Source organism: Ursus arctos, unplaced genomic scaffold (assembly GCF_023065955.2).
Source record: "Ursus arctos isolate Adak ecotype North America unplaced genomic scaffold, UrsArc2.0 scaffold_3, whole genome shotgun sequence".
NCBI lineage: Eukaryota > Metazoa > Chordata > Mammalia > Carnivora > Ursidae > Ursus > Ursus arctos.
The window spans coordinates 80,116,963-80,137,886 of NW_026622985.1; the positions used below are offsets into that span (position 1 = coordinate 80,116,963).

At 45.3% G+C, this 20,924-nt stretch overlaps 1 protein-coding gene across 1 annotated transcript in view; it reads left to right on the forward strand.

Annotated features, from left to right (window-relative positions):
• Nucleotides 1-1,545: 1,545 nt before the first annotated feature.
• Nucleotides 1,546-20,924, forward strand: part of STRIP2 (striatin interacting protein 2) — a 47,404-nt gene continuing 28,025 nt past the window's right edge. The window contains exons 1-12 of the mRNA XM_026510950.4: nucleotides 1,546-1,739; nucleotides 8,282-8,351; nucleotides 11,138-11,212; nucleotides 12,231-12,365; nucleotides 13,731-13,851; nucleotides 14,588-14,656; nucleotides 14,855-14,961; nucleotides 15,686-15,813; nucleotides 17,337-17,540; nucleotides 18,815-19,050; nucleotides 19,314-19,379; nucleotides 20,174-20,237. Coding sequence (XP_026366735.3) covers nucleotides 1,611-1,739; nucleotides 8,282-8,351; nucleotides 11,138-11,212; nucleotides 12,231-12,365; nucleotides 13,731-13,851; nucleotides 14,588-14,656; nucleotides 14,855-14,961; nucleotides 15,686-15,813; nucleotides 17,337-17,540; nucleotides 18,815-19,050; nucleotides 19,314-19,379; nucleotides 20,174-20,237 — 1,404 coding nt within the window. The 5' untranslated portion in view covers nucleotides 1,546-1,610. The remainder of the gene's footprint in view (nucleotides 1,740-8,281; nucleotides 8,352-11,137; nucleotides 11,213-12,230; nucleotides 12,366-13,730; nucleotides 13,852-14,587; nucleotides 14,657-14,854; nucleotides 14,962-15,685; nucleotides 15,814-17,336; nucleotides 17,541-18,814; nucleotides 19,051-19,313; nucleotides 19,380-20,173; nucleotides 20,238-20,924) is intronic.

Sequence of the window (20,924 nt, forward strand, 5' to 3'; positions counted from 1 at the left end):
AGATAGGAGAGAAAGGAACTGAGAAATCTCCAAGGAGTTTTCTTTCTCAACTCTGTCTTGATCTGTCACCTACTGACTAGCAGAGGAAAGTACGAGGGAGAGGTATGGTTAAGAAAGAAAGAGTTGGGGTGCCTGGCTAGCTCAGTTGGTGGTGCATGCAACTCTTGATGTCAGGGTTGTAAGTTCAAGCTCCATGTTAGGTGTAGAGATTACTTAAAAATAAAATTTTAAAAAAGGATTATTAATTTAAAAAAAGAGAGTTGTCCCTAAGATATAGGAAGGGGGAGTAATTCCTTTGAGCCTCTTACTTTGAGGATATAAGAGAAAATATAAGACTTTTGAATCCAAGCAGACTTGATATGACACCAACACAGCCTGAGTGGGTTGAGAAGGGTCAAAGGAAGGCTTTCTGGAAGAGGAGGTAACAATGAAACAGAATCTTCACGGAACAATAGAAGTTAGCCAAGAAGAGCAGAAAGTTTTTCCAGAGAGAAAGAACTGCAAAGACACTGAGACAAGATAGAATATGATACCTTGGGAACCGCAAGGAGTAATCTCTGTGTCCTGGTGTTCTCAACAGTAATACAGGATTAGTGAAAACAACCTGTCAGAGTGAAGTACCATATGATATCTGGAAAGGGTCTAGTGCAACGCCTGGAACAAAGTGGCAGCTCAACAATTCCCCCAATCCCACCCATTTTGTTCCACCCATTCCCCTCAGGCCGCTTGTTTGGGACTTCTAATTACCAACCCAGACAGCCTAAATATTTACTGTAAACAGCTTTTTAGATAAATTCGGAGCGGGACGACACAGCCTCCTTTGTATCAAGCCCTTAGGAAGGATCTTAGAAGAATGAAGGAAAGGACTGGGGAGAGGGTGGGGGCTTGCTCTCCATTCAACATCTCTCCCTAGATCACACCTGAGGAAGGTGGCCCACTTCAGCGGAGAAAGACCACCAGGAGCAGCTCTGAAGGGCGCCAGCAATTTCAGTGAAGTGAAAACGCCCCACCCCACCCCTCAACCCACCATCTCCCGACAAGCCCTCATTCCGGGCGGGATGAGTTCTCAAGGAATCTCAGAGAGAGTCCCTGGTTTCCTGCGGCGTCCCTGGCCACCCGGCGGTGCCATGCCTCCCCTGCGACTGACACGGGACTTGGGGCGTAATGCGGGCGCCGGGATAGAGGTGTGTGGTAATGGGGAAAGGGAGACTGCAGTGGAGCAGGAGGCGGAGACTAGATCTCCCCAAAAAGGTCGCTATTTGGGAGAGGGTGAGTCCTGAGTGAGAAGCAAAAAGATAACCCGCCAGGACTCAAGGCCCAGAATTCCGGAGGTGGAGCAGGGAGCCTACCCTGGAGCCTAAGGCTACCAGCAACGTCGCAGGACTTAAAAAAAGGGGGGGGGGGGGAATCCCGTGAATGAGCCCCTCCACCTCCTCCCAAGTCCCGCTTGGAGCCGTCGAACAGCCAATTGCGCGGCGGGGCGGGGCTGCGGGGCGGCACCGCAGCCAATAGCTGTGGAGGGGGCGGGGCCTGGCTCCCCGCGCGCGGTGGCGGGGTCGCCCCGAGCAGAGAGAGCAGAGCAGCCGAGGGGAGCCGCTGACGAGGGCCGCATGGAGGACCCCGCGGCGCCCGGGGCCGGGAGTTCGTCTCCCAATAGCAACGGCAACGGCGGCGGCAAAGGGAAGCAGGCGGCACCTAAGGGCCGGGAAGCGTTCAGAAGCCAGCGGCGGGAGTCGGAGGTGAGGAACCCGGAGAGCTTCAGTTGGGGCCGGGAGACGCCCGCGGGCGGGAAGCGGTGGCTGAAGTGATTCGGCCCCGTCCTCCTCCCCTTCCGGAGCCCCAGGTGCGCTCGGGGCCGCCCCTTGGAGCGGGCGCCTGCGGGGTCCGCCGCCGCTTGGACTCTGGGCTCTGCAGCCTCTTCCTGATCCCTCTCTGCCCGTCTCCTGCCGCGGGTCGGGGGCTTCTTAGCCCTCTAGCCTTTCCTCTGGGGACGCGAAGATGTAGCGCGATAGCGAGCATACCTGATACTTTTCAAATATGTATCTCACTTAATCTCTGCAGCCCCTTCAAGTGGGGATTCGTGTTTTAGGTTTACGGAGGAAACGGGCGCGGAGAGGTTAAGTGACTCGCCTGAGGGATGGGGCGGTGGGGGGGGGGCAGAGCTCCGCCGCAGTGGAGAGGGGCCGGCGTGTGGGGCAGCCGCCCCCCCCCCCCAGCCCCGGGCTAGTGAGCCGATCCAGATGTGCCCAGTGACTTCCCCCCGAGTGTTGGCAGACTCTTTAGGGAGTGCTTTCCACCCACATCAGGACCCCTACCAGTAAGAGTTACTGAGACAGGATTCAGGCAAGGGCTGTACAGGAGGGAGTGGATGGAACTGTCCAGGATACAAACCCACAGATAGGAATATGAATGTTTGGGTCACTTCTTCTAAAAAGAAATGCTAACTCGAGGATGAAGGGAGTGAATTATTAGTCCCGTACCCCCTCATCCAGCCAGTTTCCATCACTAGCCAAGAGTAGAAATGGACGTGAGTGGGGATCAGGAGAATAGACACCACACACACACACACACACACACACACACACACACACACATACAGAGTAGACCACAAAATGTCAGATGTGGAAGGATCTGTAGAGATCATCTGTTTTAGCCCCTGTTTTACAGACGTAAGAGACAGAAGTAATTTGCCCAGGAGCATACATCTGTCATAGTGGCCAGGAGTGGTCAATCAGACCCAGTTTTGAATCCTAGCCCTACCATTTACTCTCTGTGTGACTTTTGGCAAATTGCCAAACTGCTCTGAGCTCGTTTCTTCATCTGTACAATGAGGTTAATGCTACCTACCTTAGAAGGCTGTTATAAAGCCAAATGAGATAACTGAATGTCAAATGTTTAATTCAGTTCAGGCACAGGGCGTGTAATTGGTCAGTACATAGTAGCTCATAGGGCCAGAGCTGGTACTAGAAGCTAGGTCTTACTTGTGCAGTGATTTACCATTTGAGTAGTATATCACAGTTTCCAAAGGGATTTCATACATTTTCCATTTTGATACAGACAAGGAGGAATCCATTCCATTTTCTAAAAGAGAAGTGGAAGAGATGAAAAGACTGGCCCAAAGTCACACCACCTTTCAGAGGCAGAGCTTAGCCTTACTGTCTTGCTAACTAGATCAGGGTTCTTTTTTTTTTTTTTTTTAAGATTTTATTTCTCTATTTATTTGACAGAGAGAGAGAGACAGCCAGCAAGAGAGGGAACACAAGCAGGGGGAGTGGGAGAGGAAGGCTCCCAGCGGAGTAGGGAGCCCGATGGGGGGCTCGATCCCAGAATGCTGGGATCACGCTCTGAGCCGAAGGCAGACACTTAATGACTGAGCCACCCAGGCATCCCTAGATTAGGGTTCTGTCCACATCATCTCCCTCCCTGCCTCACTATGAATCTGGCCTTGTATTTTATTTTATTTAGTTATTTAAGATTCATTTATTTATTTTAGAGAGAGAGAATTCCAAAGCAGACTCCCTGTTGAGCATGGAGCTCCACGCAGGGCTCTATTCCATAACACATGAGATCACCACTGGAGAGGAACCTAAGAGTTCAACCTAGGCGCCCCTGAATCTGGCCTTTTAGGGCACCCTGTGCCTCATTCCCCCATAGAGACATTGTTCTTGCTTAAGTGTATTTTGGGGGGGGAGAGGGTGGGTCATTCATTGATTCAAAAATTATTGAGTCCTTCCTACATGCCTAGCACTGTTTAGGTGTTAGGAATACAACAGTGAACAGGACAAGGTCTTTGCTCTATGGAGCAAACATTCTAGTCAGGGTAGAGAGACAGACAATATGCAAAGAAATAAAATAACCGGTTTCAGAAAGATACGTTCTTTGGGGGAATTAAAACTGAAGTAGGAGGGGTGCCTGGGTGGCTCAGATGGTTGAGCGGCTGCCTTCGGCTCAGGTTGTGATCGCCAGGTTATGGCATCGAGCCCCATGTCCAGCTCCCAGCTCAGCAGGGAATCTGCTTCTCCCTCTACCTCTGCCTCTCCCCTTGCTTGTGCTCTCTCTGTCTCTCTCACTCTCAAATGAATAAATAAAACCTTAAAAAAAAAAAACCTGAAGTAGGAGGCCTTTTCCCTGCCTCTCAAGTCTTCCTTCAGGAAAAGGGCGCCTACAGTACTTTCCTTTTGCCAGTGGGTTCAGTATCCAGGGACTCAGAGCTTTCCACCTGCCCCACAGTTTTACCTCCTGGTTGTCTACAGCTGCACTTTTTATGCTTGGAAATGGACAACTGCAGTGATCCTCTCCATCTGGGCTCATTGCCTGCCAAAAGGCTGGCTGGAAAGATTAGCTTTCCTCCACCTTCCACTGCAGCAGGAAAGCTGCTTTCTACCTGTCAGTACATTCCCTATCACCACAACACTCAGGTGCCAGACTTAGATGACTATCTGCCTTTCCTCCCTTCCCTCCTTTTGCTTTCCTGTGGAAGACAGTCCTCAGAGGAGATGGTTTTGTTTTTGTCTTTCCCCCCTCTCTCTTGTGCTTCTAGAGAATTACTGGAAGAGAATTACTGTCGGCACAATTCAAGAGAGCCTCCTCATCCATCATTGTGTTTGTAGGGGACACTAGTTGACCTACCCTCTCCGAATGGCTTAGTGTATGAACATCCCAAGGAAAATAGGAAGCTAGAGAATAATTATTTGCTTAATAAGAAGATTCCCTTTTTTTTTTAAGATTTATTTATTTATTTATTCATTTATTTGAGAGAGAGAGGCAGAGAGAGAGAGCACACGCAGGCGAGCACACTCGAGTGGCAGAGGGAGAGGGGCAGAGGCAGAGAGAGAGAGAGAATCCACAAGCAGACTTCCTGCTGAGCGCAGAGCCTGACGCAGGGCTCCACAGGGGGCTGGACCTGAAATCCGGACCTGAGCCAAAACCAAGAGTTGGTGGTTTAACCAACTGAGCCACAGAAGCGCCCCTTAATAATAAGATTCTTAGCCAGGTGATTCACCTCAGGCCTCTTTAGCCAGATCCCTTGGTTTAATTGGTTCTCAAAGTCCTTGGCAAATTTTTACTGGTTTGTGGCAAAATGAGGAAAATTTGGGGCATTGAACTGAGTTTTTTTTTTTTTAAATGTAGTTCAATACAATAAATTTAAAGGGTGTATGAAGTTTGGGGTGCCTGGCTGGCTCATTTGGTAGAGCATGCAACTCTTGATTAGTTCAAGTCCCATGTTGGGTGTAGACCTTACTTACTTACTAAATAAATAAATAAATAAAGGATTATGCGATTTTTTTTTTTTTTTTTTTTTTTTACTAAACTTTTTACTTTGGAATGACTTTAGGTTTACAGAGACATTGCAGAGATGGTACAGAGGGCTCTTGTACACCTTGCTCAGTTTCCCCTGATGCCAGCCACTCAGGTTTCCACAGTGCCTTTGTCCAAACCATGGAACCAACATTGGTCCTTTGACTGATGCAAAGCTGTGTCCCTCGGGCGTCCTTCTCAGGCCCCAGTTATTTTGAGCGTGCTGTGGGCTGTGAGGATTTCTCAGTGAGCCTCATTCAGGGTCTCTCTGACGTAAGGTGAGATTCTGGGCTTTCAGGTAGAAGACCACAGAGGTGACTATCCTTCTGGTCACATCATAGCAGGGGACATGTGACATCTTGTCACGGGATATTGGCTCTTGGCTCTGCTGCAGGATATATGCAATTTAAAACAGTATTTTTCAAACTGTAGGGTGTGATCTATGAGTTGATACCAACATTTTTTTTTAAAGAAATAGAATAATAGAAAATATCTACATCACATATAGTGATAGTGATACTATTTTGTTAAACTTTTGTTCCAGTTTTGTGTGTGTGTGTTGGGACGTGATGTAAAGTTTATTTATTCTTTGATTTACAATCAAAAACTTTGAAAAACATATTGTTAATGACTCTTTTATTCTAATATTGTGTCCTCATTTTGGGAGTATTAAACTATCCTTTTTTGAAATACATGTTTTAAAAAGGTTTTTAAGTCTTTACTTATCAGAACTACCTAACATCATTTCCACCCTCCACCTTTTTTTGTTTTTTTGTCTCTGTAACCCAGAAGTATTTGGAAATCTTTGCTATAGTGGATTTAAATATGATTTGCATTGATGGCAGTGTAAATTGATAAAGTAGTTTTGAAAAACAACTTGTCATATACAAAGAACCATACAAGTATTCATAAGGTTTGATGCAATTCATTTTCTTTGCGAAAACCTATCAGTTGAAAAAAAAAGAATCTGTCCTTAGGAGAGTTCCTAAATATGAAAAAAATTATAAGTGTATTACAGCTTCATGCATGTAGTAAAAAAAAAAAAAAAGTTAAAAACAACTTAAATGTTCAACAGTAGAGAATTGGTTAAGCAGTTATCTGTCCACTTAGCTGTATACTTAGCTGTTTAAAACGATAGTCATAATAATATGAGAAAAATACCTTGATACTATAATATTAAAATTGTAAGTACAATAGGTAAAATTCAAAGTAGTGTAACTGGGCACCTGGGTGGCTTAGTTGGTTAAGCTTCTGCCTTCGGCTCAGGTCATGATCCCAGGACCCGGGAATCGACTCCCACTCGGGCTCCCTGCTCCAGTGAGGAGTCTGCTTCTCTCTCTCCCTCTACCCCTCCCCTCTGCTCCATCGCTCTCTCTCTCTCTCTCTCTCTCAAATAAGTAAATAAAATCTAAAAAAAAAAATAGCAAACAAACAACAAAGTAGTGTAACCATCTACATAGTACTACCAAGTGCTGGGTAGTGTGCTAAATGCTTTGTCTCTATTAACTCATGTAGTCCTTATAATGATCCTATGAATTATCTTCATTTTTACAGATAAGAAAACTGAGTACTTTGTTTTCCAATAATTCCCTGACACCAATTCAGTTCTGACTATCTGTGGTTAGCACAGACCCAAGTTACGGGCTCGGTCGCACAAGACTGTCCCCACTTCAGATGCCAGCCACGCATGGGGCCCTCAGGCTACATGCACTTCCACCTGGCCAACTGTAAATTCAGAGGTTCCATGAACACCCCCACCCCTAACCCTGCCATCCCCAGATTCCATAATTTGCTACAAGGACTCACAGAATTTTAAAAACTGTTCTGCTTATGATTACAATTTTATTATAAAGGAGACAACTCAAGAATAGCCAAATGAAGAAAGGCAAAGGAGAAGGTACAGGGGTGGGATGGTGCAGAGCTTCCATGCCTTCTAGGTTTCACCCTCCTAGCACCTTGGTGTACCCAAACCTCGTTGTTTTAGGGCTTTTATGGCGTTTCATTACCTAGCCATGGTTGGTTAAACCATTGTCCACTGGTTGAACTCAATCTTCAGCCTCCTCCCCTCTCTGGGGGTGGGGCCAGCCCTGAAACTCTTAAAGGTTCACCAGGAGTCACCTCATTAGCATAAACTAGCATAAACTCAAGGATTGTTGACTGGGGCTTATGAATTACACTTCTTTCAGGAAATTCCAGAGGTTTTAGGAGCTCTGTGCCTGGAACAGGGGTCAAAGACCAAATACATTTTTTATACCACACTGAGGCATAGACAGGTTAAATGACTTGCTTAAGATCTCAATATGTGATGGCTGAGATTAAAAAATGTTTAAATTTATATATACTAATGTATACTGGTAGGGAATAACTCCAAAATGCTTAAAGAGGTTAGGGGGTGGGATCACATTAAAATATTTTTATATAGGATTATAAATTTATACATACAACATCATAGGAAATCTAGCTCTAAAACAGCTTAGAGTAGAAATACTACCTTATTTGACAATCCTAAAGTGGTGAAACACTAGAGCCGAGGGACCTTTTTTTAATAAATGAAGAACTATGATCCAAAAAACGAGATTTGCCCAAAATCATACAGTGGGTTAATGACATTGCTGAAATTAGAATCCGGCTCACCTCTTTTGTTTTAGTTCATCTCATTGTTCTAGAAATCAGCTACATGCTCTTTTGGTCCATGTTTATGTAGGTCAGGTACAGACACAGATTGCATAGCTTTCATATCTGTTCACAATCCTAGCCCTTTACTCAGAGTTTCTCATTTTATATAGGAACCTTCAGCCCTGCCCTGCACTGAGCCTTGGATTTTGGTTTGGATGAGGGTACGAAGTTTGGATTAAAGGCCCAGATGGGACTCTCCTAGCTGCCTCCCTGATCTAATGTCGGCCTCTAAGAGAAGATTAAATGAGAGTATAATCTCCTTTTTCATCCCTTTTCCCAAGTTACTGCAAAGACTTCTCCATTACAGGGCTCTGTGGACTGCCCCACTCTGGAATTTGAGTATGGAGATGCAGATGGGCACGCAGCAGAGTTGTCAGGTATGAGGTAGAGATGGTCTGTGGAGAGTGGAAGGATAGCCGGGAGGAGAGGGCAGGGGTCTGTGATCTCCCCTGGCAGCTTGTCTGTTCTCCACATTCACTCTTCTCTCCAACCTCTGGCAGTAAATATGTTTGCTTTTGCATTTCTTTCTGTGAATTCTCCCTTGACTACAGTATTCTTCACTTTTATTCTGTCACTCTTTTCTGCTCATCCTTCTTCATTCTCTTTTGGTGCACTCTCAATTATGTTTTCTTTCCACCTTTTCCCCATTCCTCCTGTTTCTTTTACCATATTCACTTGTATCTCTGCATGCACGCCCCCTTCTTTCTGCCACCCTCTCCCTCTCTGTCTCTGTCTGGGATTTAGCTTAGGCTAAGTTTGATCTCCTTACATTAAGAGCCTCCATGTTACACGTGCTATGAATGCCAGTTATTAATAAATGAGGTTTGGGTGGAGATGGTGTGAAAATTAAATATTCTGTCACATGGAAGTGACACTTTGAGACATGCTTTTTCAGAGAAAAGATACAAGGACTTTTAAAGAAGTTCTTGAGAATAAGCGCAGGGAATAAATTCGTGATGAGTGACAGAGAGAGCTGAGTTTAATAACCAACAAAAGATTAGAATTCCAAATAATATAACTATATTTCATATACGTATGCGTGTGTGTGTGTGTGTGTGTGTAGAGAGAGAAGAGAAGAGAGATGACAATAGACAAATAGAGAATAGGAATAGGAATAGGAATAGGAATTCAGAGAATAAAAAACCATATGGTCAATTAATATATGAAAAGATGTTCAACTACATTAGTAAATGAGGAAAAGCAAATTAAAATAATGAGATATTATTTTACATTCATCAGATTGCAAAACTTAAAAGCCTGAAGTTAGTGAGGGTGCAGAGAAATGAGTACTTTTATACACTGCTTGGCATGAGGGAGCAGAGTATAAAATTGGAAAGCAATTTGGCCATATCTAGCAAAGTTGAAGACGCACACATATTATGACCCAGTAATTCTAGGTGTACACTTGAAAGAACATTTGGGCACAAGAAAACATATAAAGATGTTTATTGTGGCCATTGTGAAAAATTTAAAACCATTTAGGGGAATGGATAAACTGTAGCATATCAGTATAGTAGGCTACCACATAGCCATTAGAATACTTGATCTATATCAATATGTTTCAATATCAATAAATGTTAAAAACATAGTGTTGAGAGTGAAAGAAGCAGTGACAAAATAATTTATACATGCATCCAAAAAACTGCTTAAACACACAAACCTAAAAAGTTATTTCTGGGAAGTCTAGTTGCACACTTGATTGAGGACAGTGTCAGTTAAGTAAATGGATGTGTTCATTACACTGTCATGTAAAAAACTATTGAAAGACATCCTAAATTGTTTCTAAGAAAAATAATATATATAATATCCTGTTTGGATGAAAACTTTCAAAACACAACAATGTCATGTTGTTTACAGGTTTATACATAAGCAGTAAAAGTAGAAAAACAGTCACGTAAGGATACACACCAACCTCATTAAAGTGGTTAACTCTAGAAAGGGGAATAAGACTGGGGAGGAAAAGGGGACTTTAGATGTCTGAAGTAAATATAACAAGTGTAAACATTTGTTTAACCTGGGTAGAAGACATACAGGACTCTTATGTATTCTATATTTATCTGTCTATGAAAGTTCGTGATCTAAAATTTAAAAATAAAAACAAAAAGTTTAGTACCAGCCTTGCTCCCTTTTTTGACTGGGCTTATGCTGTGCTCTTAAAAAACATATGCACACTGCCCACTGAGCACTGAAGAATATCAGAGTCAGAGATGGGATTTGCTTCTGGGCGATCCAGGATTCTGGAATTCAGGACTCAAACGCCCTGGCTCCCAGACAAGGTGTTTCTCAACCATTAGACAGCTGGCTGGAACATAAGTGAATTTCTCTTTGTGAATTATCTATGACCTAGTTAAATTTCCAGCAAGGGTCTCAGGGAACAGAGTTTTGAGGAAATCTGTTCTGTCACCTATTGACTTCTCAACTTCAATTCTTCATCCTCTGTAACATGAGGGTACTTCCTGGTATAATGTTCTGGAGTGTGTGTGTGTTTTTATTTCTCATAAACTCTCTGCGTTTTGTATTCAGAGGCTATTGTTAACAAAGTTAGATTTTCTTGGGCATAAGCAGCCCTTTGGCAATAATAGCTGCTTCTATGTGGTTTGATGCTGTCTCTACCTGGGTGGCCATGGGCAGGAACCTAAACTTCTGTACCTTTTGAGGAAACTCAGCAGGGAGAGAATGAACTGGCTTCAATCCCAAAGGGCCATCTAACACATACTGTCCAGCCTTTACTCTGGTTGCTCGAATAACACAAGGATCTTGCCTCTAAATTTCAGGTATTGCGTTTCCCCTCTCTTCCCTAGAGATAGGATAGTCTCAGTCTGGGTTGACAAGCAGAATGGGTTGCAGCCCTAAGAAACAGGAGTGATGACAGTAAGCCCTCTCTGCTCCAGCCCTCCTCCTGGCCCTCACCAAGTGTTGAAGACTGCCTTCTTTGCTGTAGCAGCCAGCTGGCAGGAGGAGGACAGGTTTGATGGTTTAATCACCCAGGGACACAAGTGGCTATTTTTAACTGCTCCGAAAGGGAGGAAGCTGGCTCTGGATGGAATTGGACACAGGAATGTGTTGGAAGCTTTAGCTCTTTCATGCCACCCTCTCCACCCCAGGCCCCTTCTGTAAGGGTCTGCTGAATGTTTGTGACTCTGTCCTATCTTTCCTAACACAGAATTATATAGCTACACTGAAAACCTGGAATTCACCACTAACAGGAGGTGCTTTGAAGAAGATTTCAAGACTCAAGGTGATCCCAGATTCTTATTCATAGAGACCTGCTTTCCTCCCCACTCACCGCATGATATCCCAGCCTGATCTAGAAAAAGCCCAAAACAAAGTATGATTCTTCTTCATCCTCTCCACAACCACTTCTCTATCCCTTCTTGCATATGGGACACAGAGTTTCCTATATCTCAAGTGGAGAGGCCATGGAATGGAAGCAGGAGAAGCCTGAGCTCGGTCCCTTTCACTGATATAAATGGCCCAGAGAGCAGAAGGATGGGGACTGGGCTAGTGCCCTGCTGCCTGGTTGAACTCTGTGCCTAGTGTAGTCCTTGACTTTAACATTCAATCCCTGCCTCCAACTCTGCCTCACTCCTAATAGCATCTAATAATAATTTCATGTGTCCACGCTGAATCCTCTCAGACCTCCATTTCCTTACTTGGTCCATGAATTCAGTTTGCAACTCAACAGATGTGTGGTGAGTACTGTTTTGTGCAAGATGCAAGAGGCAGGGGTGAAGGTGAATTTGTAGAATCCTCTAAGAGATTATAGTCCAGTGGCAGAGTGTAGGTGTGTACATCACAAAACTAACTGAGTCCAAAAGGAAAGTGGTAAGTATCATAAGAGAAGTAAAAGGTATCTTGGGGTAATGGAGGCAGGGGAGTATCTTGGGGGACAGAGCTTCTGGCTGGAGCATTAGTGGGAAAGAGGTAATATAGTATTGGACCTGTAATGATGAATAGGAATTGGATATGTAGGGAGAGAGGGAACTCCTTGAAAAGTCAGAGAAATAGGACAGAATAGGCTCTGTGTGGAGAATAAAGGGGATATATGGAGGAAGATGAGGCTGCAGAGTGGGTTCAGCCAGAATTTTGGGGGTCCTTTACTTTTCCAGTCTCATTCTTTCTCAACTAAATAAGGAAAGCTTTTGAAGAGAAGAATTTGTTGGGGGCTGGCATCAGAGGTGGGTATGTTATCAGGAGCCTTTCCAGGAAGGGGAAGCAAAAGCTGACACTGAGTCTGTATGGCCTTCTTTCCCCAGTGCAGGCCAAGGAGTGGCTGGAGTTGGAGGAAGATGCCCAGAAAGCCTATGTGATGGGACTCCTGGACCGACTGGAGGTGGTCAGTAGGGAACGGCGACTGAAGGTGGCCCGGGCTGTTCTGTACCTGGCCCAAGGCGAGTGGCCACCTTTGCCAGCTTGAGATGGGTGAAAACTAGGAAAAGAAATGTTATCAGGACTAGGATGAGGCAAGCCATGCTAAGAAAGCAAGGTCCCTGCCTCTCAAGGACAGATCTTGTCAAGTGCTAAGAGTAACCTGATGCTTATAAGAAAGTTAAGGAGATGGTGATAAGTACTATTCTGGATCCCTTGGAATTGGCCTTAATCTTGCCAAGCATGGCAAGATTTCTTATAAAGTTCTTTTATCCTTCATGTGGACTGTAATTTTCCGTGGAGACTTAGTAAGAGAGTCAGTGTGGCTAGAGTTGATGTACCACCAGCTGAGCATGGAGGCTTCTTTCTTCAGCTATGGTGCTGACCTCCACTGAGGGGAGGTAGTAGGGCACCACAGGTTCCCATACGGACCCTCTGCATTATTTCTCATTGGCGTTTAGAGGGTTCCATTCAGCATAACAGCAGGAGAGGATGCAGTGGGTAATTGGGATTAGAACTCAGTGAGATTAATTGAGAAAACCTTCCCAGAAGAGACCTATTAGCCAGGTGGTGGATAGAGAAATGAGATAACCTAACTGGAATAGTAAAAATATGCCGTGAGATCATAATAAGAGGACTGACTATTGTCAGAACCAACTAGCTGGGAGCTTAAAAAAAATAAAAATAAAAAAAAAATAAAAATAAAACCTATAAAAGAAAATAATAAATGGATAGGAAAGAGAGTGGTGAAGGGAAGACTGTAGCAAACAAGGCAGTGCCTAACCATATCTCTTGGGTCTGGGGCTCTGGCCAACTTCCAACTGCTAGTACCTTTAACTTTTTACCTGAAGGCTTCCTCTGCAGTCCATATGGAAGTACTCGGGAATTAATGTGCTCCCCTAGTCCAGTAGCACCAATCAATGAATAACAGGAGTTAGTGGGTGAATAGCCCACCTGATCACCCTTCTTGGATGGAATGATTCTGAGGGGTGTAAGGCATATACTGTTTCCCAGAGCTTCCCCCAACCTGGTTTTCAGCTCTTTAGCTGCCTTTTCTTTCCTATCTCACTTCCCCACTTCTCTACCAGTGGTTCCTACGATCATCTCCCAAATAAACTACTTGTATTTGAATCCTTCTCTCTGGATCGGCTCCCCAGGGAACTCAAACTTAAGACAGGCCAGTGATAAGCGCATTGGACCTGAATCTGGAGACTGCTTCTCCTCTTTCCTGCCTCATTCAAGGAAGTTCTGGAGGGCCCTTGCCCTATCTTTATCAGCCTACTTGTTGGGCAAGGTTCTGGAAGATAGTCTCAAGATCATGGGGCAGGGTGGAAAGAACTGGATACCCCTCTCACCCTCAACCCATATGACACTATCTGGTTCTTTAGGCACTTTTGGGGAATGTGATTCGGAGGTCGATGTGCTGCACTGGTCCAGGTACAACTGCTTCCTGCTCTATCAGATGGGGACCTTCTCGGCCTTCTTGGAGCTACTCCACATGGAAATCGAGTGAGAAGCCTTAGGGGAGAGCTGGCTTAGACAACCCCCTTCCTTGAAGTGTGCCTCATATCCTATGCTGATTCCCTCACTCGGCCCAAAGCTTACTGACAGTTCCCCTCTATCCAGCCATGCTCTCTGATATTCTGTCCTCCTCCCTGAGGTTGGGCTCATCAACAGCTTTGCCCCAGCTTCAGTCCTGGGCTTCAGGGTCCTATCCTAGGTGGGTTCTCTTTTTATCTAAACACCTTCTCAACTCAGGCTGACTCTGGAATCCATGAAGAAAACTGTTCTACATGAAGAGAACATGACCCAACAGGGACAGGACCAATTTCTGTTGCTGTGCCCAATTCTTTCCCTGTGGGTCATATAGCTCTAGAGGTGGTCTTATCTGCTGCTACCACTATAGTGATCCCTCATTTTGTCTCCTGTCTACTACCCAGGAGTTTAAAGCGGGCAGATTGAAAGGGTTTCTTAGCATCTGTTTTATGTTCAGCACAGTGCTAGGCACAGTGTGGATTATAAGAGGAGGGGTTATCACAGACCCTGCCCTTGCCCATCTTCACCACAGATAAAGGTTTACTGAGGTGGATGAGGAATTCAGTGGGCTTCGTTACCTTAGACCAATTTCTTTTAGCTACACAGCAAGGGAATAGCAGGTACTCACATTTGTGTATATGATAAGTAGGGACACAGGGTGTAAAGAGGCCTTATATGAGTTCCTGTCCTCTCCCTCTCCCCATGGCAGCAACAGCCAGGCCTGTAGCAGTGCTCTTCGGAAACCAGCTATCTCCATTGCTGATAGCACAGAGCTCAGGTAAGGGGAGCTGGCCCTGGGATTGGGAATAGGGCAGAGTTAGCAGTGGGTTACCCTTTGCCCAAGTCCCGGATACACCCAGACTACTAGTAGCTGCTAATTCCACTGGGTCGGGGTCCCACAGAGATCATCCCTGAGGTCTCTGACTACAGGCTGGGAGCTACTTTGGGAATCTCTTGTAACCCTTCTATAACCCAGGGTGCTGCTGAGTGTCATGTACCTATTGGTGGAAAATATCCGCCTGGAGCGAGAGACAGACTCCTGCCGGTGGAGGACAGCGCGGGAGACCTTCCGCACTGAATTGAGTAAGAAGTGCCACTTGAGGAAGGGTAGGGATGAGGTGCTGGTGGTTGAGGGAAAGCATAGCATCTGCTCATCTGCATAGAAGAGACAGTTAGCTTTCCTTGCTTCCTTTCTCCCTCCCTCCTTTCCTTTTTAGCATCCTTTCTTTCCTAATTAGCATCCATTCTTTTAGGGTAGAGATACTGCGTGGCAGGTGTGAGGACCTGGCTTGACTTCCCTTGTGCCTATGAGTTAGTACCAACATGTGTCATTTCTATGCCTTGGTTTCCTTGGTTATAAAATGGAGATAGCCATCCATCTCCCATTTCATCATCAATTTCACATGAAAAAATGAGTTGAATCACCTTAAAAATATTGATGTTGTCATCAGACAGGGACAAGATATGAAGGCCTATGGCATTTTTAAAATATACTAGACTGATGTGGGAAAGTGAGTTGTGATCTATGAAATGCATTGAGTCCTTCGGCCAGAAAGCAACATCTTTATTACTATTACTTCTAGTTTGGTATCCACCCTCAAGCTTGGGAGCTAAGCCATTTTACCTCCATGGCCTCCCTTCCTGCCCCTTCCCTCAGGACTCTTTAAGCCTCCTTCTAAGGAACAAGTACTCAAATTCTTTGGAGTAGGTGAGAGCCTTCCTCACTGTGTCCAGAAGCAGGGTTAAAGGGGCAGGGTTTCAGCACTCTCATCCTCACTTTCTCACTTCTCTCTCTTCTCTTCCCCAGGCTTCTCCATGCATAAGGAGGAACCTTTTGCCCTTCTGCTTTTCTCCATGGTTACCAAGTTTTGCAGTGGCCTGGCTCCCCACTTCCCCATAAAGAAGGTTCTGCTTTTGCTCTGGAAGGTGGTCATGGTGAGTGGCTTATCCACCCCCCTCTCCCCACTCCCATCTCATCAGATCAGCAGTGCCCTCTGCCACCTCACTGTCTTCTAGTCTGATTCCAGGAGGCTAAAGCTAGACAGAAGAATAGGGCAGCTGTTGGCCAATGGAGGGAAATCATAAGTTCTATGTCAGAGCAGGTTACCTATTTCTTTTTTCTTTTTTAAAGATTTTATTTATTTATGTGACAGAGAGAAAGCCAGCGAGAGAGGGAACACAGCAGGGGGAGTGGGAGAGGAAGAAGCAGGCTCCCAGCGGAGGAGCCCGATGTGGGACTCGATTCCGGAACGCCGGGATCACGCCCTGAGCCGAAGGCAGACGCTTAACGACTGCGCTACCCATGCGCCCTAGGTTACCTATTTCTATTGAACTGACAAGAGATGTCACTCTATGAATTGAGGTGTCATTGCACCTTCCCATGATAGAGCTGACATTTCATGGAAAGAATAGTGGTTGAGAGTTGGGAGATCTAGCCTCTGCTGGTACCAAGGAACCTCGGGCAACTGTCTGTGCCTTAATTTTTCTAATAATAAAATGGGTTTATTGCCTGCCCACCATCCAGATAAACAGGGGATTTGCTTTAAAAAAAAAAAAATGAAGTCCTGGGGCATACTTCATTAAGTGTCTAGCTCTTAATTTTGGCTCGGGTCATGAACCTCAGGGTCATGGGATCGAGCCTTGTGTTGGACTCTGCGCTCAGTGGAGTATCTGCTTCTCTCCCTTTTTCTCTCTCTCTCCTTCTGCCCCTCTCCCTGCTCATATTCTCTCTCTAAAATAAATAAATCTTAAAAAAAAATGAAGTCTTTGGGGCGCCTAGGTGGCACAGCGGTTAAGCGTCTGCCTTTGGCTCAGGGTGTGATCCCGGCGTTATGGGATCGAGCCCCACATCAGGCTCCTCCGCTATGAGCCTGCTTTTTCCTCTCCCACTCCCCCTGCTTGTGTTCCCTCTCTCGCTGGCTGTCTCTATCTCTGTCAAATAAATAAATAAAATCTTAAAAAAAAAAAGTGAAGTCCTTTTAAGTGTATGGTTACAGCTTTGTTACTAATTATTAAATCTGATCCTTCATCTCTGGCTCCCACCCCACACACAGGACTGCCTGAACAACATACCTTCCAGAGCAAGCTTCATGGGGGGAACCAAATTTTGACTGCAGAAGAAATTGAGTGACTTGGGCTTTATAGCATCTGGTTGTGCTCCTTAAAAAGGGGATACAGTTTCCTTTTTTTTCCCCAGTGGAAGCCCCCAGGAGTCCCTTTCCTAATTTCTGGTGATGTTTCCATCCCTGCGTCAGTAAATAATGCTTTATCCTGACCCCTGAGCTCCTAAGACTGGGATAGTAACTACATTTGCCCCTTCTTGTTTTATTTCTTGTTAGTTAAGAAGGGGCCCAAGGGGACTGGAGATTGTGGTTCTTCTCCATCCACATTTCCCTGACGTTGTTCCCTCTGACCTCCTGCTTTTCCTCTCCTCCGCCCCTTTCCTGTTTATACCGCAGTTTACCCTCGGTGGATTTGAGCATCTACAGGTTCTCAAAATACAGAAGCGGGCAGAACTGGGGCTGCCTCCACTGACTGAAGACAGTATCCAGGTGGTGAAGAGCATGCGTGCTGCCTCCCCGCCCTCTTACACCCTCGACTTGGGGGAGTCTCAGCTGGCACCACCACCCTCTAAGCTGCGAGGCCGCCGTGGCTCTCGAAGGGTACGAACTCAAGCAGACAGTGGTGTTTTGATACTAGTTGGCCAAAAATTAAGATTCTGAGCTACTCTGGATGTGGTATGAAAGGGCAGTAAATGACGAGGCTCATCCTGCCTCTGGTTGGCCCTGTCACCAATCTGAAACCTTGGAGTCTGTACTTTGGCCTCCGTCTCCCAGCTGCAGCAGGCTCCCTGGCTATCATGATGTAACACTGTGATACAACATCATAGATACATATCTTACTACAGGGTCAGTGGCCCAGACCTGGTATGCCTGGAGTTATCCCGGCCACCAGTTAGGGCATAATCCTGGAGATAGGGACCCAGATCACCTGAACAGGACTCCCAACAAATCCACATGCCTGGGGTGAGGCACTTTATCATTTTATTGACAGCAAGAAGGTTTACTCTGAGCCGGCCATACTCTTGTCTGGCCCTGGAACCAGAGGTTTACATTTAGGAGGTGACTAATTAGTGTTCTAGGTATAGTCTGCATCCCTGGAAAGGTCAGAACGACAGGTTGCACTGAGACTTGACCATGTACCCACGAAGTCACCTCCCTGAAATACCTGAGTTCACCAATTACAGGTGACAGGACCAGACAGTCATGTTCAGTAATCTAGTCTACATAATCTGCAATGTGATTTTTTAACCTTTATTTTTTGTTTTATAAAGTAATGCTTACTCGTTGTACAAAATTTGGAACAAATATAAAAATGTGAAGAAAGGAGGAAAAAAGAAAATCACTCACAAGCTTCACAAACCAGAGGCAGTCACTGTTAACTTTTTGGCCTATTTCTGTCCAATCTTTTCTTCTTCGACAAGATTTAAAATTCCAAACTTGCTTCCCTCTGCCTAGCAGCAAGTCTCTGCCCTCTTCCTCAGTCAGCCAGCTGGTGTAGGCTCACAGAAGGCAAACTAATTGAATGTTCACCTAAGCAGAGCATAATTAGGAAGGAAAGTGCTGGCACAAAAAAAAAAAAAAAAAAAAAAAAAAAAAGGCATCCATGCTTTCTGAAAGCTAAGTAACCGACTTTGGGATTATTATGCTATGTTCCCCAGCCATTGACTTGGTTGCCTGAGAGGTGCTTGTCCTGGGATTGGGCCTAGTGGATATACTAAGGGTTAGGTGGGGAAGGGGATATTCTTATAAGAGCTGGGTTGTTGCTCCATGTATCCTGAAGTCTAGTAGCTTATGAGTAGAGGGTGACCTCAAACAAGGACGCTCAGAGTGAGATTTCCGTACACATTCTCTCCACCCTCCCAACCCCCACCCAGCAACTCCTCACTAAGCAGGACAGCCTGGACATCTACAATGAAAGAGATCTCTTTAAGACTGAGGAACCAGCCACAGAGGAGGAAGAGGAGTCTGCTGGCGATGGAGAACGAACCTTGGATGGAGAATTAGATCTGCTAGAGCAAGACCCTCTGGTGCCACCTCCACCCTCACAGGCATCCCTTTCTGCTGAGCGTGTGGCCTTTCCCAAGGGCCTACCCTGGGCGCCAAAAGTCAGGTAGGTTTGATAACTCTGGGGACCCTGGGATTAGAATCACTGAAAGCCCAGGTGCAGTGGTCTACGTGTTCAAGTCTCAGTAAGCTGGGCTAGAAGTCAGAACTCCTGGTTTGAAGTTTCCTCTGTTAGCTGCTATCTTCCCCCATTGCTCTAATCCTCCAATAGAAGGGTTAGGAGCACAGAAGCCTAGAAAGGTTCTGTCTCTCAAGGTTTGCTTTTTTTTTTTTCCTTTTCTGGAAATTGTCTCTCCACTGTCCTCTCAGACAGAAGGACATTGAGCACTTCTTGGAGATGAGCAGAAACAAGTTCATCGGATTCACTCTGGGGCAGTAAGTGACTAGATGGTCAGAACTGGCTATAGAGTGGTTCTTAGGGGACAAGAGGAGTGGGTGGCTGAAATGAGAGATGTTGCCTGGTAGTCATGGTGTAACCTAGAGCCACTGTGGGCATCTCCTGGTAACTTTGGTTTGGTGTCGTGGGATTTTTTTTCCTTTCAGTCCTAGAAGAACTCTTATGTTCTTAGCCATGTGTAGGACCTTGAGTGATAAGTCATTTCCCTGTTGGGCTTCAATTTCCTCATGAAAGTGTTGGATTAGCTGGTCCCTAGGGGTCCTTCCTATCTTAATGGACCAGAATTCTGTGAAGAAGCAACATGGTCAGAACTGATCCAGTCTTCCCTCATATCTCCTCCCTCATGAATTCCTCACACTGGCTGACCTCTACAAAATGGAGAAGGCCTTGTTCCACGTGTTTCACTGTAGTTGGGCTACATGCCCTTTTAAGGAACCTACCACTCCCTGACAAAGTAAATCCCCAAAAGACTATACAAAAATCCTAATTTTCAAGAACACTTCTGTGTGGCATTATTCTTTTTGTGTCCTGAAGCAATAATGGGGGGCCTGGAAGCTTGCAGAGAAAAATCCAGAATACCACATGTTGAAAGTGGCATGGTCGTTGTAACTCCAGGGGATATCAGTAGTTCTCTGTAGGTTTTTTTTTTTTTAATTTAAATTCAATTAATTAACATATAATATATTATTAGTTTCAGAGGTAGAGGTCAGTGATTCATCAGTAGTTCTCTATAGTTTTGATGCTTATGATCTCTATATCTTGCATTTCACAGGGACACAGATACCCTGGTTGGATTACCCAGGCCCATCCACGAGAGCGTGAAGACTCTAAAGCAGGTGACCAGGGTGGGCTCTCAGTCTTCAGGGATAGGGACCAATCAAGGCAAGTTTGATTACCAAAGTCCTAGTTATTGGCTCTTCTACCAGGTACATTCTGTATTTCCCCTACAGGCATTTTGGCGTAAGATGAGGAAATTAGGTCTCTCCCTACTTAACCATTTTCCTACATTCAGAAAGATGAAAAAGTTATCTTTCTTCCTTTCATGCCTTTTTCCTCCTCCCACCCTTCTTTCTCTCTTCCCCCTCCTCTCTTCCTTTCCTCTCACTTCTTTCTCCCTATAGGGCCACTAACTTCCAAAGGCCCAGGATTAGTAGCAGTCTGCTCTGCATCCAAAGTATATATGAGCACAAAGAGTAAAAATAGTCATCTCTTGCACAGACCTTGAACTCTCCCTCACCCCGTCATCACTCCATACACATGCACACAAGCATACTCACATGCAGCAAAATTCTCAGGGTAGTGGTCCAGGGGCATGGGCCTGTTCTTCACTTCCCCTTGCCCTTTGGTTGAAGGTAAATATTAAGTATTTTTGCTCTTCAGCAAATATGGGAACATAGAATAAACAGAAACGCTGTACATGAAGCACTGGGCTCAGTGTTAAGGGTACAAAGGTCCTACCTTCAAAGAGTTTTTGTTCTGTTTGGGGTGACAACCCATATACAGGACATTTCCTTATCATTGAG